Source organism: Leptonychotes weddellii, chromosome 2, assembly GCF_054177405.1.
Source record: "Leptonychotes weddellii isolate Sample4059 chromosome 2, ASM5417740v2, whole genome shotgun sequence".
In the NCBI taxonomy this organism is placed as follows: Eukaryota; Metazoa; Chordata; class Mammalia; order Carnivora; family Phocidae; genus Leptonychotes; species Leptonychotes weddellii.
The window spans coordinates 127,347,975-127,360,462 of record NC_138370.1 but is presented as its reverse complement, the minus strand read 5'-3'; the positions used below and the strand labels follow the sequence as shown (position 1 = coordinate 127,360,462).

Genomic DNA, 12,488 nt, shown 5'->3' with positions numbered 1-12,488 from the left:
ATAATCACCTGAACACCCATGAGGATTTAGCGTAAAGATTTCGTACCTCAAACCGCTACCAGATTACAAAAAAAAAAAACCCAGGTATTTATATAAGAATAGAGAGAAGGATGGGGCGCCTGGGTGGCTCAGTCAGTTGAGAGTCTGCCTTCGGCTCAGGTTATGATCCCAGGGTCCTAGGATCGAGCCCCGCATCGGGCTCAGTGCTTGGTGGGAAGCCTGCTTCTCTCTCTCCCACTCCCCCTGCTTGTGTTCCCTCTCTTGCTATGTCTCTGTCAAATAAATAAATAAAATCTTTAAAAAAAAATAAAAAAGAATAGTGAGAGGGAAAAATGATTATGAGTGGAAATAAAAGGCAATAGAAACTCTCTGGGTGGGCGCCTGGGTGGCTCAGTTGGTTAAGCGACTGCCTTCGGCTCAGGTCATGATCCTGGAGTCCCTGGATCGAGTCCCGCATCGGGCTCCCTGCTCGGCGGGGAGTCTGCTTCTCCCTCTCCCACTCCCCGTTTGTGTTCCCTCTCTGTGTCTTTCTCTGTCAAATAAATAAATAAAATCTTTAAAAAAAAAAAAGAAACTCTCTGGGTTACAGGCACTGAAAAAAAAAAGAAGAAATATGGTAATGGGATAATCCCATGGCGTGAGTTTAAAGATTTATTTATTTGAGAGAGCAAGAGAGCGAGAGAGTGGTGGGGAGGGGCAGAGGGAGAGAATCCTGAAGGAGACTCCCTGCTGAGCTCAGAGCCCAACCCAGGGCTCAATCCCAGGACCCCCAGGTCACGACCTGAGCAGAAATCAAGAGTCTGCCGCTCAACCAACTGAGCCACCCAGGCACCCCACCATGGCATGAGTTTAAAAAGGAATTATCACACTTCAAAGATTCCACGTTACTTTGGGTTAGGAATCAGAGGAATAATTAAATACAGAGGCAAACAAAACTTCTTTAGTCAACATTCGAGCCCTCTACATCTTTTCTCACCTTAGTTTAAATGATGACATTTTATGTTGTTTTATTATATTTGTGCCACCCAGCTTTTTATATAAAATCCACAAGAATGATTATATAAAAACTTAACAAAATAATTAAGCCCTTCTGCACATATTCAAAGTACATACTACATTCAAAGACAGATAAATCTTCCAACTCAATTCCCTGGTCCTATAATCTAATAATCCCATACAACATGGTCATAAAAAATATTTTAAATATCAAAACATACAAAATAGATCCAATAAGTCTCAATAAGATGCAGGTCCTTACCTATTTCCTTCTCACTTTCAAAAGCTGTCATGGGTCGAATATCCTCATTTACTTCGTGTTCTTCAAAGACCATTTCTGGCTCAGTTATATACTTAGCAGTAGGAGAAGATGCCATTTTCTTTCCCTTATGAGAACCAACATGTGTTCGGACTTCATTCCTTCTGCTTGGAAATATCTCTATATACCTATATCAAAACAATGCAAAGTCACTTTACACTGAAGTCATTTAAAATAAAACATGCATATATATTTCCAACAGCTTATGAAACACAAGTGTCCAAAGATAACAGATGAGGGACAAGGTAAGACTAGATACAGATATTAGTCCATGAAAAGTATTCTCAACAGTACATGTCACTGATTTAATCTCCCCCACACCCATGCCCAAGATAACAGCTTTCTTCATATACATTTTAACAGTATTTACTTACTTCGTGAGAACAACTATGCCAAGATTAATTTTGTGTATGAAAATATCTGGTAAGAAGGGTTTTGTTTTTTTTTTTAACAGTTGGTTAACAGTCTCTTAAAGCCTTACAAGTCAATTCTGTGAAAAAAAATTTTTTTTTTTTTTAAAGATTTTTATTTTATTTATTTGACAGAGAAAGACACAGCAAGAGAGGGAACACAAACGGGGAGTGGGAGAGGGAGAAGCAGACTCCCCGCCGAGCAGGGAGCCCAATGCAGGACTCGATCCCGGGACTCCAGGATCATGACCTGAACCGAAGGCAGTCGCTTAACCAACTGAGCCACCCAGGCGCCCAATTCTGTGAAAATTAATGATATCTGTGTAAGATATTAAAAGTCAGAGTATATGAGGAGCTAAAAACCCCCAGAACTTCAATAAGACGCCAATGAGAATTCATGAACTAAATGTCAATTCTGATTTGCTACCTGCTTGGCAGTGGGATTATCTATTAAATCCAAGCTTCTGAAACCAGTTTCTTTTTTTCTCAATACTGCTTTTCCAATTAGGTTATTAAGCCTGAATTGCAAAAATCATTTGTATTTATAGATCTATAAAGATAGGCACCACTTAATTTACTGAAGAGATTTATAGACTGCCATAATGTTCCCACATAAAAACATAGCACTGAGGGGCGCCTGGGTGGCTCAGTCGTTAAGCGTCTGCCTTCGGCTCAGGTCATGATCCCAGGGTCCTGGGACCGAGCCCCGCATCGGGCTCCCTGCTCCGCGGGAAGCCTGCTTCTCCCTCTCCCACTCCCCCTGCTTGTGTTCCCTCTCTCGCTGTGTCTCTGTCAAATAAATAAATAAAATCTTTAAAAAAAAAAATAGCACTGGTTTGTTCTAAGACATATTATAAGAAAATGTGAAGAGTACTAAAAAAAAAGGGAGAAGAGGATGCTTTGCAAAACCATTTTTATTTTTAAAAAATTTAACAAAGACCTCTAAATCAATTCTATACATAGATCCTAAAATACATAGCTTTAAAATAGCTTTTCATTTTTTTAAAACTTCAAAGGAGCCAAATAAAACAGCCAGAAAGTAGCAAAACAGCAATCTAAACTCTGACACTTTTGAGTACTCCTCCAAATTTGACACAAATGAACCCATCCAACACTACATGCATCCAATGTGATGTGATATACAGTATAAAACAATATCTATAGTGTATCTGTATCAAAATGTTAGCCTGATTCAATTCAAGACTTTAGCTTGAACTTCCAGTTTTCAGGAAATAACAGATACAAAGGAACAAAGCGACACCATGAAGAAGCAATAAGATCAACATAAAACATGAGACATTGTACAGGGTGATTGACTCAACTTCCTCAAAAGTTAATTGCATTTAAAAAGGGGAAGGGAATAAAAACATAAAGGAGAAGGAGACTTGCTCTAGTTTAAGAGAACTGTAGATATTAACTATCAAATGCCATGTGTGGACCATATCTAGATTCTGGTACCAAAGAAGAAAAAAAAAAATAACAACTCTGAGTGGTGCCTGGGTGGCTCAGTGAGTTGAGCATCTGCCTTCGGCACAGGTCACGGTCCCAGGATCCTGGGATTGAGCCCCTCATTGGGCTCCTTGCTCACAGGGAACCTACTTCTTCTCCTCTCAGCTCAGTGCTCTCTCTTGCTATCTCTCAAAAAAAACAAAACAAAACTGTGAAAAGACAATTTTGGTATAAATGGGAAAGTGTGACTATGGACAGGCATTAGACAATAAATTACCGCCAATTTTGTTAGACGTGATGATATTAGGACCACATGAGAAAATGTTTTTTAGGGGTGCCTGGGTGGCTCAGTCGTTAAGCGGCTGCCTTCAGCTCAGGTCATGATCCCACGGTCCTGGGATCGAGCCCCGAGTCGGGCTCCCTGCTCAGCAGAGAGCCTTCTTCTCCCTCTCCCTCTGCCTGCTGCTCTGCCTACTTGTGCTCTCTATCTCTCTGTCAAATAAATAAAATAAAAAAAATGTTTTTTAAAGATGCATACTGAAAAAACAGATGAAGCAAATATAACAAATGTTAATAATTTGTTAATTCTAAGTGATGGGCATTTGACAGGTCATCATATTATTCTACTTTTCTGTAGATAATTTTTACAGTTCTACTACAGTGCATTCATCAAAATGACCCAACATATAATACTTGAGCATTATTAGAATCTGCTTCACTCACCGGTTACCAATTTCTTCCCTATGTTTCAATAGAGCTTGGTTGGCCATTTCTGGTTCTTCAAACTGCACATAGGCTTCTCCTGTTTTTCTTCTCCCTCTGTAGTCCATGACAAAAGTGATGTCTACTATATTCAGTCCTAGGACACAAAATTATTACAAATTAGTGCTGCTAACAGGAGCCTTTTTTATCCTTAGGATTAATACATTTGTTCACATACTAGTAACTTTTTTTATTTTATTAGTAAAATGTTAGGCCTGTTTTGCTAGTCTCTAAGCTGGATACATGCCTAAAGGGGAGGAAAATCATTATGTGGCAAAGCTAGTAACACCTACACATCTGTATTTCCAGAATACTTAGGATTCATGCAGTCCATCTAAAACACACAATCTTTTTTTGTGTGTGTGCCATTAATTATGTTAATAGGGGAAACAGGAATTTAGACTAACATCACTACTAATGTTAAATTTTTTACAGCTAAGAATTAGACAATAATGCTTTTAAATGATATAAATTGTTACTGTCTTAAACAAATATGGCCACTCTTGCAAAAGGTTATCTTCCTCAAAAGTAAAATAAACCTGCATGAAATAATTCTGAAATGTGACATCCTCCAAAGGTTAGCATAATAAGTCAAAACACTTACATAATCCATAAACATTCGTAACACAAGTGAAGAGTTCTCCCCTAAAGAACCTAATACAACTGCATGCAGTTACCTAGGAAAAGGTTCATTTAAGATATAAAAGGAAACAATAAGGAAAAAAAATGAGGCCCCAAACATGATATAACTGAAAAGCACCTGCAAAGAAGTCTACGATGTCTTTCTCATTGCAACTATAAGGAAGTCCTCTCAAACGAACCACGCCATCATTTACCACGGGTGAAGATTTGACCTGCAGGCTCTTCATTAAGGCATCCACATCTTCATTGTTTATCTCATACACTGCAAAGAAAGAGCACAGAAAGCACGCAAATTTACATAGCAAAGGAAGAAGACATTAAAAAAAAAATAGTGGGTTATCCAAGAAGGTAAAAATCAGTATTTTTAATCTTTATGTACTTCTCTGGAGAAAATAACAAATGACATTGACTGAATATTTACTGTGTGCCACCTGTGACTTATTTAAACAACTTGTGAGGTAAACCTGGTCAACATCCTCATTTTATAGATAAGAAACTGAGACTATCTCTCTGTTTCATTTTCATACCCTATAAAAGGGTGTATTCATAATATCTATCTCCTTCATTATTGCTAAGGCCCAAATGAAACTGCCTTAGAAAGTACAGGCTAGGGCGCCTGGGTGGCTCAGTCGGTTAAGCGACTGCCTTCGGCTCAGGTCATGATCCCAGGATCCTGGGATCGAGTCCCACATCGGGCTCCCTGCTCTGCAGGGAGCCTGCTTCTCCCTCTCCCACTCCCCTTGCTTGTGTTCCCTCTCTCGCTGTGTCTCTCTGTCAAATAAATAAATAAAATCTTAAAAAAAAAAAAAGAAAGAAAGAAAGTACAGGCTAAGGTACTGATCACAAAAGCCAGGACATGACTTCACGTACCTTCCACATATCGTTGTCCCATGTACATGCGATGCTTTTCTAAGGCTTTTTGCACATCCTGCTCTGACTCCATTTCAATTAAGGCATCACCCCTTCGTTTCCCATCTCTGTTTAAGAGGAAGTGTATTCCATTCTCACCATTGCGGATTCTGCAGTCTGAAAGTATGGGAGTAAAATCAAAACCAGAAATCAAACTTTTAGCTCAATTATACAAGTCGCTAGAATGCAATCTTCCAATTCCAACAACAAAACAAAGCATGAACCAAAATGTCTATCATATTCTTTATAGAAACCCCCATCACTGAAGGCATCCAAATGCTAATGAGATGGTAGTCTATAAAATGTTCCACTTTCTTGAAAAAGAGAGCAAACCTTAGTACATAAGCTTATGATCTCCTGATCATTAAAAGAGCAAACAAGCTCAACATAAAATATATCATGTCCTTCCCAATGCTTCTACAATCAGTTTCAAATCCAAAGTTTAAAATATGCTTAAGTTTATACATAAGTGTCTTATTTTGTCATAATCATAACTACAGGAACTTTAAAATAAATCCTGTAAGAATAATTTTGTTACCTTAATTGAACTTTGCCCCCTCTTCGTTACCAAGATCCCCATACTGCATACGTATAATGGCAGCAGAGTTGAAGAGGTAAGTGGCTTCATAAAATACTTGACACACATAATGCTATGCACATCAAGGTACTCAATATATTATTACATCATTTTACAACATTTAAGATGGCATCCTCTAAAAAGCCTTTTTTGGGGGGGCACCTCGGTGGCTCAGTCGGTTAAGCGTCTGACTTCAGCTCAGGTCTTGATCTCGGGGTCCTGGGATTGAGCCCAGGGGCAGAGCTCTGTGCTCAGCAGGGAGTCTGCTTGTCCCTCTGCCCCTCCCCTGGCTACTGCTGGCTCACTCTGCTCTCTCTCAAATAAATGAATAAAATCTTTTTAAAAAATAAATAGGGCGCCTGGGTGGGTCAGTTGGCCTTCAGCTCAGGTCATGATACCAGGGTCCTAGAAGTGAGCCCCATATCGGGCTCCCTGCTCAGCAGGAAGCCTGCTTCTCCCTCTCCCATTGCCCCTGCTTGTGTTCCTGCTCTTGCTGTGTCTCTGTCAAATAAATAAAAATCTTTTTAAAAAAATTTTTAATAAATAAATAAAGCCTTTTTTTTTTTTTTTAAAGATTTTATTTATTTATTTGAGAGAATGCGCAAGCTGGGGAAAGCAGAGGGAGAGATCCTCAGGCAGACTCCCCACTGAGCACGGAGTCAGACTCAGGGCTCAATCCCAGGATTGAGATCATGAGCTGAAATCAAGTCGAACGCTTAACCGACTGAGTTACGCAGGCATCCCCTTTCTAAAAGCTTTTTAAGAGGAAAATTAAAAATCACAGTCAGATACAGAACTTAAAAACTATTCACAGATATGTAAACATTCCAAAAATGTCATTAAGGAAATTATATCACTTGACACTTAGCAATCTTGCATTCTAAATGTATGTATTACATAAAGAGCTATGCTTAACTGGTTTTGTTTTTTGGTAAGTACATACCAAAACCAGAAAACTGGTTTTTACCAAGTTGTGAGACTACCTTGTACTCAAACAAAATTACATATTTCAAACATACATAAAATATACCTGAGAAAAAGTTAACCACATCTTCTATAGTGCATGACCACGGCAATCCTTGAGCTCGAATGAGATAAACATCATCCACTTCTTCTCCTAGCTTGGATGAAGCCAATTCATACTCAGGGAGAGGTGGAAGGTTTTCCAGGTAGGTAGTTTTGGACTCCTTCCAAGAGAAATGAAGAAATGTAAAAATACTTCTTTGACAACCTTACTTAGAAAATGTTTATTTCTGCAAACCAATGATCTGGATGTTATTCTTAGGAGACAGTTACTATTTCAGAGGCAAGAAATAAACTTCACAAATCTAACTCATCCTTTTTTGGCTTAAATTGTACATTTGAAAGCAACAAGCAGGCATATTCCAATGATTAGGCAGGACATAAATTTTATTCAGGGCTTGTTTTTAAATTCATCGGTCCCAAATTACACCTAATAATAATGTTTTAGTTAAGGCAAGACAAGAGGGTCCCTTCAATTGGACAAATATGAGTGCCTCCTACTCATTGTGTGCCTTATTAGGCTCTCATCTCAAAGAGCTTACCATCTTAGACTAAGACAAGCACTACAAGACAGGATGCTTTATGTGCTACAATTAAGACACAAGGTTATTATAGAAATTCAAAACAGAACACTAACAGAAGAATCAAGACATAATATAAGAGGGGCTTCAAAGGAAGCATAGAATTTTGACAGCAATACACAAAAGATTGGGCATTCCAGTTTGAGAGGTGAGGGGAAGAAGAAGTATGAAAAAAAGCCCATTTGCAAAACAGCAATAATCCCATTTGGCTAAACTGCAGGGTACAATTAGGAGCCAAAGAAGATGAGCTGGCAAAAGGAACTCGGTACCATACAACAGAGGAACTTGAGTGTCAAGCTCAATGTGTGTCCCCTTCACCCAGCAGGCAAAAGAGAGTTAATAAAAGACACTTTGGAATGGGTAAGATAACAAGAGAGCAGGGTGCTTGGAAAGAGTAACCTGTCAACTGTAAGTCAGACCAACTGAGTAAGGTAAAGATTGTAAAAGGTGACAGAGCCTGAGACATACCAAAAGAACTCTATTTTACAAGACTAAGCAAAAACTGGAATTTAACAAGATTCCATTAAGCACTACAACCATAACCAGGAATGACAACTGAAGTTTTAAGACTTGCACTCTACTGGGCTAAAGAAAAAGATTCTTTTGTACCATGCCACCGTTTACGTTAAGACTTAAGTCTACCTAAAAGGAGTCAATGATAAATGTAAACCTCGGGCGCCTGTGTGGCTCAGTTGGTTAAGCGACTGCCTTGGGCTCAGATCATGATCCCGGGGTCCTGGGATCAAGTCCCACATCGGGCTCCCTGCTCAGCAGGGGGTCTGCTTCTCCCTCTGCCCTCTTCCCTCTCGTGCTCTCTCTCATTCTCTCTCTCTCAAATAAATAAAATCTTTAAAAAAAAAAAAAAAGATAAACGTAAACCTCTAGCAGATGTCTTTGACATACTTCATAAAAATGCAACAAGCACTACAATTACCAATGTGGAAAGACAACTCAGGCTTTAAGTCAAGTGACTTGCAATCTATCGTGCTACGGAGATACTTCACTCCTTTGTACGTTCCCATCATTTTCATGAAGACGTACGTAAAATTTTAGGAAGTCAATGATAAATGTAAGCACAGTGTGTAACACTAGTAGAGGCTCAACAGATATCATTACAGTCAATTTCACAGAAAAAAAAAATCAAGAGAGTAGCTAGCTCGCAAAGGCTTACTAGAGATAGTTCGTGTTTTTTAAATAAAGGTAACAGTCGGGGCGCCTGGGTGGCTCAGTCGTTAAAGCAGACCTGCCTTCGGCTCAGGTCATGATCCCAGGGTCCTGGGATGGAGCCCCGCATCGGGCTCCCTGCTCAGCGGGAAGCCTACTTCTCCCTCCTCCACTCCCCCTGCTTGTGTTCCCTCTCTCGCTGTGTCTCTCTCTGTCAAATAAATAAATAAAATCTTTAAAAAAAAAATAAAATAAAGGTAACAGTCCCCATTTTCCCAGAATTCCACACGCACCACAAGCTTTTACCGAAAAGGGCAGCACAAAGTATTGGGCCAGGATTCAAATCAATTAGCTCAGCCACTGGCAGAGAGAAGCCATGCTGATTAGCCTCCCAGTTTCCCTAAGTTCAAGGAGAAGCACAAATTGAATTAAGATAAATATGATCCAAGATATCCAGAGCTGGGTAGTCGAAACGTGAGCTGATATTTCCCAGATACCACGGAACACGCAGAAAAGAAACCTTCCTACAAGGCACAAAATATTTGCAATCTGAGTTCTTAAAGGACACAGTGACTTTAAAAAAGAAAACACTGTAGATTCACTCCTGGGTCCCCAAGTCGTGGCCTTACCTCTAGGCGTCCCCTCTTCTAGCCACCCCCCCACCCCGACATCAGTCTCCACGCTGTCCTCCCCGTCGGCGGCGACCCATGGTCCTAAAGGTCCTTCTGCTAAAGGAGGTGGCAGTGCAGAGGTGACCTTCAGTAAATGGGGCAGCCCGCCTTTCCCCAGGGGCACGGGAGAGTAGGGAGCGCTGGCGACGAGCTTCCTTCCCCACCGACCCAGCCCACGTAACTCTGTGCGTGAACCTTCCCATCAGCAGGCTGCGAGGCGCGCCAGGGCCGCCTAGGCCTAGAGCTCTGGCTGCACGGAAACTCCCAACCCTCCGCGGGTCTGGCCTCCCAACTTCACAACCAGCGGGCGGAGAGCGACAGGGATGCGGGGTTGGGGCGTCAACAGCCTCACAAAACCTACCATGGGCCGGCGGGGAACAAGGCCTCAACATTCACCCCTAGCCACACTTACACTGCCCAACCGACCAGAGACTCGAGAGAACAAAACAAGGAGAAAACCCGAGGCCTGGGAGAGCGTCCCTTGTTCTGGGGCCCAATAGGAGGACTGGGAGGGCGGGGGGGGGAGAGGGGGGAGGGTGCGGCGCGTGCCGCGGATCCCCGGGCGTGCACGCGAGGCGCACGCGGACGGGCGCGGGCACGCGCGCGGGCGCGCGACTGGGGAAGGGTCCTGCGCGCGGCCCCTCACGGCGCCCACGTACCTGGCTGTAGTTGCGCGCCGGGCCCGCGGCCGCCGCCAGCGACTGCGGTAGCAGAGGGGCACGCAGGGCCGGGTAAGAAGCCGCGGCCGCAGCGGCGGCGGAGGCGGCCGCGGGGGGAGGCCCCGCCAGCCTCCCGGCGGACGCAGGCCCGGACTGGAGGCCCCGCGTGTTAGAGGCGGCGGCCGCAGCGGCCCCGAGCAGCAGCAGCAGGCGGCGACGGCCCGAGACGCCCGAGGGGAAGGAGCCGGCGGCCGAGTAGAAAGGCAGGCAGGCGGCGCCGGTGCGCCGGCAGCTGCTGCAGTTGCAGCCGCAGCCCCGGAGCAGCGCCCCGAGCACCCAGCGCGTCCCGGCCATGGACTCCGGAGGCGGCGCGGGGCCTGGAGGCGGCTGCGGCTGCAGCGCGAGCGGAGGGGGAGTGGAATCCAGGGCCGGGGAGGGGGCGCCAGGCACATGCGCCGCGAGCACTCGGGGCAGCAGCGAGTCGAGAGGAGGCGGAGGAGAGCGCGCTGCTCCGCCCGGTCTCCGCCCTCGGGGCGGGGCTGCTGGCAGGCCGGGAGGGGCCGCGGGGGCCCGGGTACTACCACCCCGCCGTTCTTTCCCGGGTTGGAAACTGAGGCCCGAGGAGGGCGAAGCGAAGCCTGTTGCTCTGGGGAGGGCCGAGACAAGGAATGCCGGTTTAGCGACGCCCCGCACTGTCACCGCGAAACGCGTGACGTGAGGGGCAAAAGGGCCGTTTCTGGAAAGAATTGTATTCTGGTTATAAAGAGATTGGGATAATATCGGAGGAGGTTTAGTACCCCCAAAACTTGCGATCTGTGTGGAAGGCCAACTTCCTTTGTTTTAAAATGAAATATAGAGCTACTTACATGCTGATAATGTATATAGCAAAAATAAAATCTCCTCTAATTAGTGTATTCACAAGTGGACAGGCAGAGGTTTGCAAAAGGACTGGTTGGTTGTACGGTTTTCCTCCTCCTGAGACCAGGACCCGTCTCAGATTAATAGGCAAAAGGGAGTACTGAGAGTTACAAAATAGAAAAATCTGAAAAATTTAAAACTTTTTATTCAGGAGAATCTCAAAGTACAATGAACTTATAGAATTTCAGAAATTATTTTTTCTTTTTTCAATCTTGTTGTATCTGTCACCACCACCACCCCCCCGTAAACATTTTTTCCTTTGCTGGAATATTTTAAAGCAGTCCCCAAAGATCATGTCAGACACCCTTTCAGTATCATCTTAAAGTGATCAGGACTTAAAAAAAAGAAGAAACACGATGACTCTTGGATTAGCTGTTTTGAAGTATTCAAGAAAATTGTGTTTAAAATTTGAGTTGTTTACTCTGGCCTACTTTTAGGAAAAGGAAAGCTCATTATTTCCCAGAAAACTCTTTCCCCACCAAACCAAAGAACAGGAAAAAATCTGATTGGCTTGGCTGTATGGATTTGGAGTATCAAAGACGGGGCTTCCTCATCTGCAAGATTTAGGAATCCTAGAGATTTTTTTTTCTTACATCTCCCTTTCAAGCAGGAAAATGGGTTAGTCTGTCATAACAGATTATCACTATAAATCATATCCGTGAACATGTTAGGGATTCTGCCTGTATTTACTCTTGCCTTCATTTTCTTAATAGCTGAAGCCATCATCCATAATATGCAAATCTGAATGGATTAGCAACCTAAATACATAGAATGAAATCTTGCAGATTATAATCAGGAGTAACACCAAAGTATTAAAATAGAAAGTCTCAATTTTTACTTAGAGGAAGTTGGGAGAATAAAGGGAGAAAAGAAACTAATTTTGAACAATTACTCAATTATCTAACAAACATTTATTAAGTGCTTTTTGTGTTCCAGGCATGATGCTATGCCCTGTGCAGTCAGGGGTATAATAATAGGCTTACAGACCAAAAATCAAAGTGATATTTAGATTTATATATGTCTAGATTACAGAAAGAGAATAACAAGCTCTTTAAATTGAAACTTATGACTTACAGAACACCAGTTTTAAAAGTTGTATTAATTATTATTTTAACCCAAATAAGTATAGCCCTCGTTAGTGCTAGTTAAACTTTTATTATGGAAATGAAAAGACTCTTGGACAGGGGCGCCTGGGTGGCTCAGTTGGTTAAGCGACTGCCTTCAGCTCAGGTCATGATCCTGGAGTCCCTGGATCGAGTCCCGCATCGGGCTCCCTGCTCCGCAGGGAGTCTGCTTCTCCCTCTGACCCTCCTCCCTCTCATGCTCTCTGTATCTCATTCTCTCGGTCTCAAATAAATAAATAAAATCTTTAAAAAAAAAAAAAGGCTCTTGGACAAAAAATTTACAT

The 12,488-nt window shown here is 42.8% G+C and overlaps 1 protein-coding gene across 2 annotated transcripts in view; it reads right to left on the bottom strand.

Moving 5' to 3' along the window:
- Window positions 1-10,602, bottom strand: part of GRSF1 (G-rich RNA sequence binding factor 1) — a 15,894-nt gene extending 5,292 nt beyond the window's left edge. The window contains exons 1-6 of one of the 2 annotated variants that reach the window (XM_081812306.1): window positions 10,163-10,602; window positions 7,095-7,251; window positions 5,449-5,604; window positions 4,697-4,840; window positions 3,898-4,033; window positions 1,259-1,443 (exon numbers count right to left, since the gene is read on the bottom strand). In XM_081812306.1, coding sequence (XP_081668432.1) covers window positions 1,259-1,443; window positions 3,898-4,033; window positions 4,697-4,840; window positions 5,449-5,604; window positions 7,095-7,251; window positions 10,163-10,516 — 1,132 coding nt within the window. In that variant the 5' untranslated portion in view covers window positions 10,517-10,602. Of the gene's footprint in view, window positions 1-1,258; window positions 1,444-3,897; window positions 4,034-4,696; window positions 4,841-5,448; window positions 5,605-7,094; window positions 7,252-9,864; window positions 10,005-10,162 lie in introns of those variants that run through there. The other variant, XM_081812308.1, reaches the window with a different exon arrangement.
- Window positions 10,603-12,488: the final 1,886 nt, after the last annotated feature.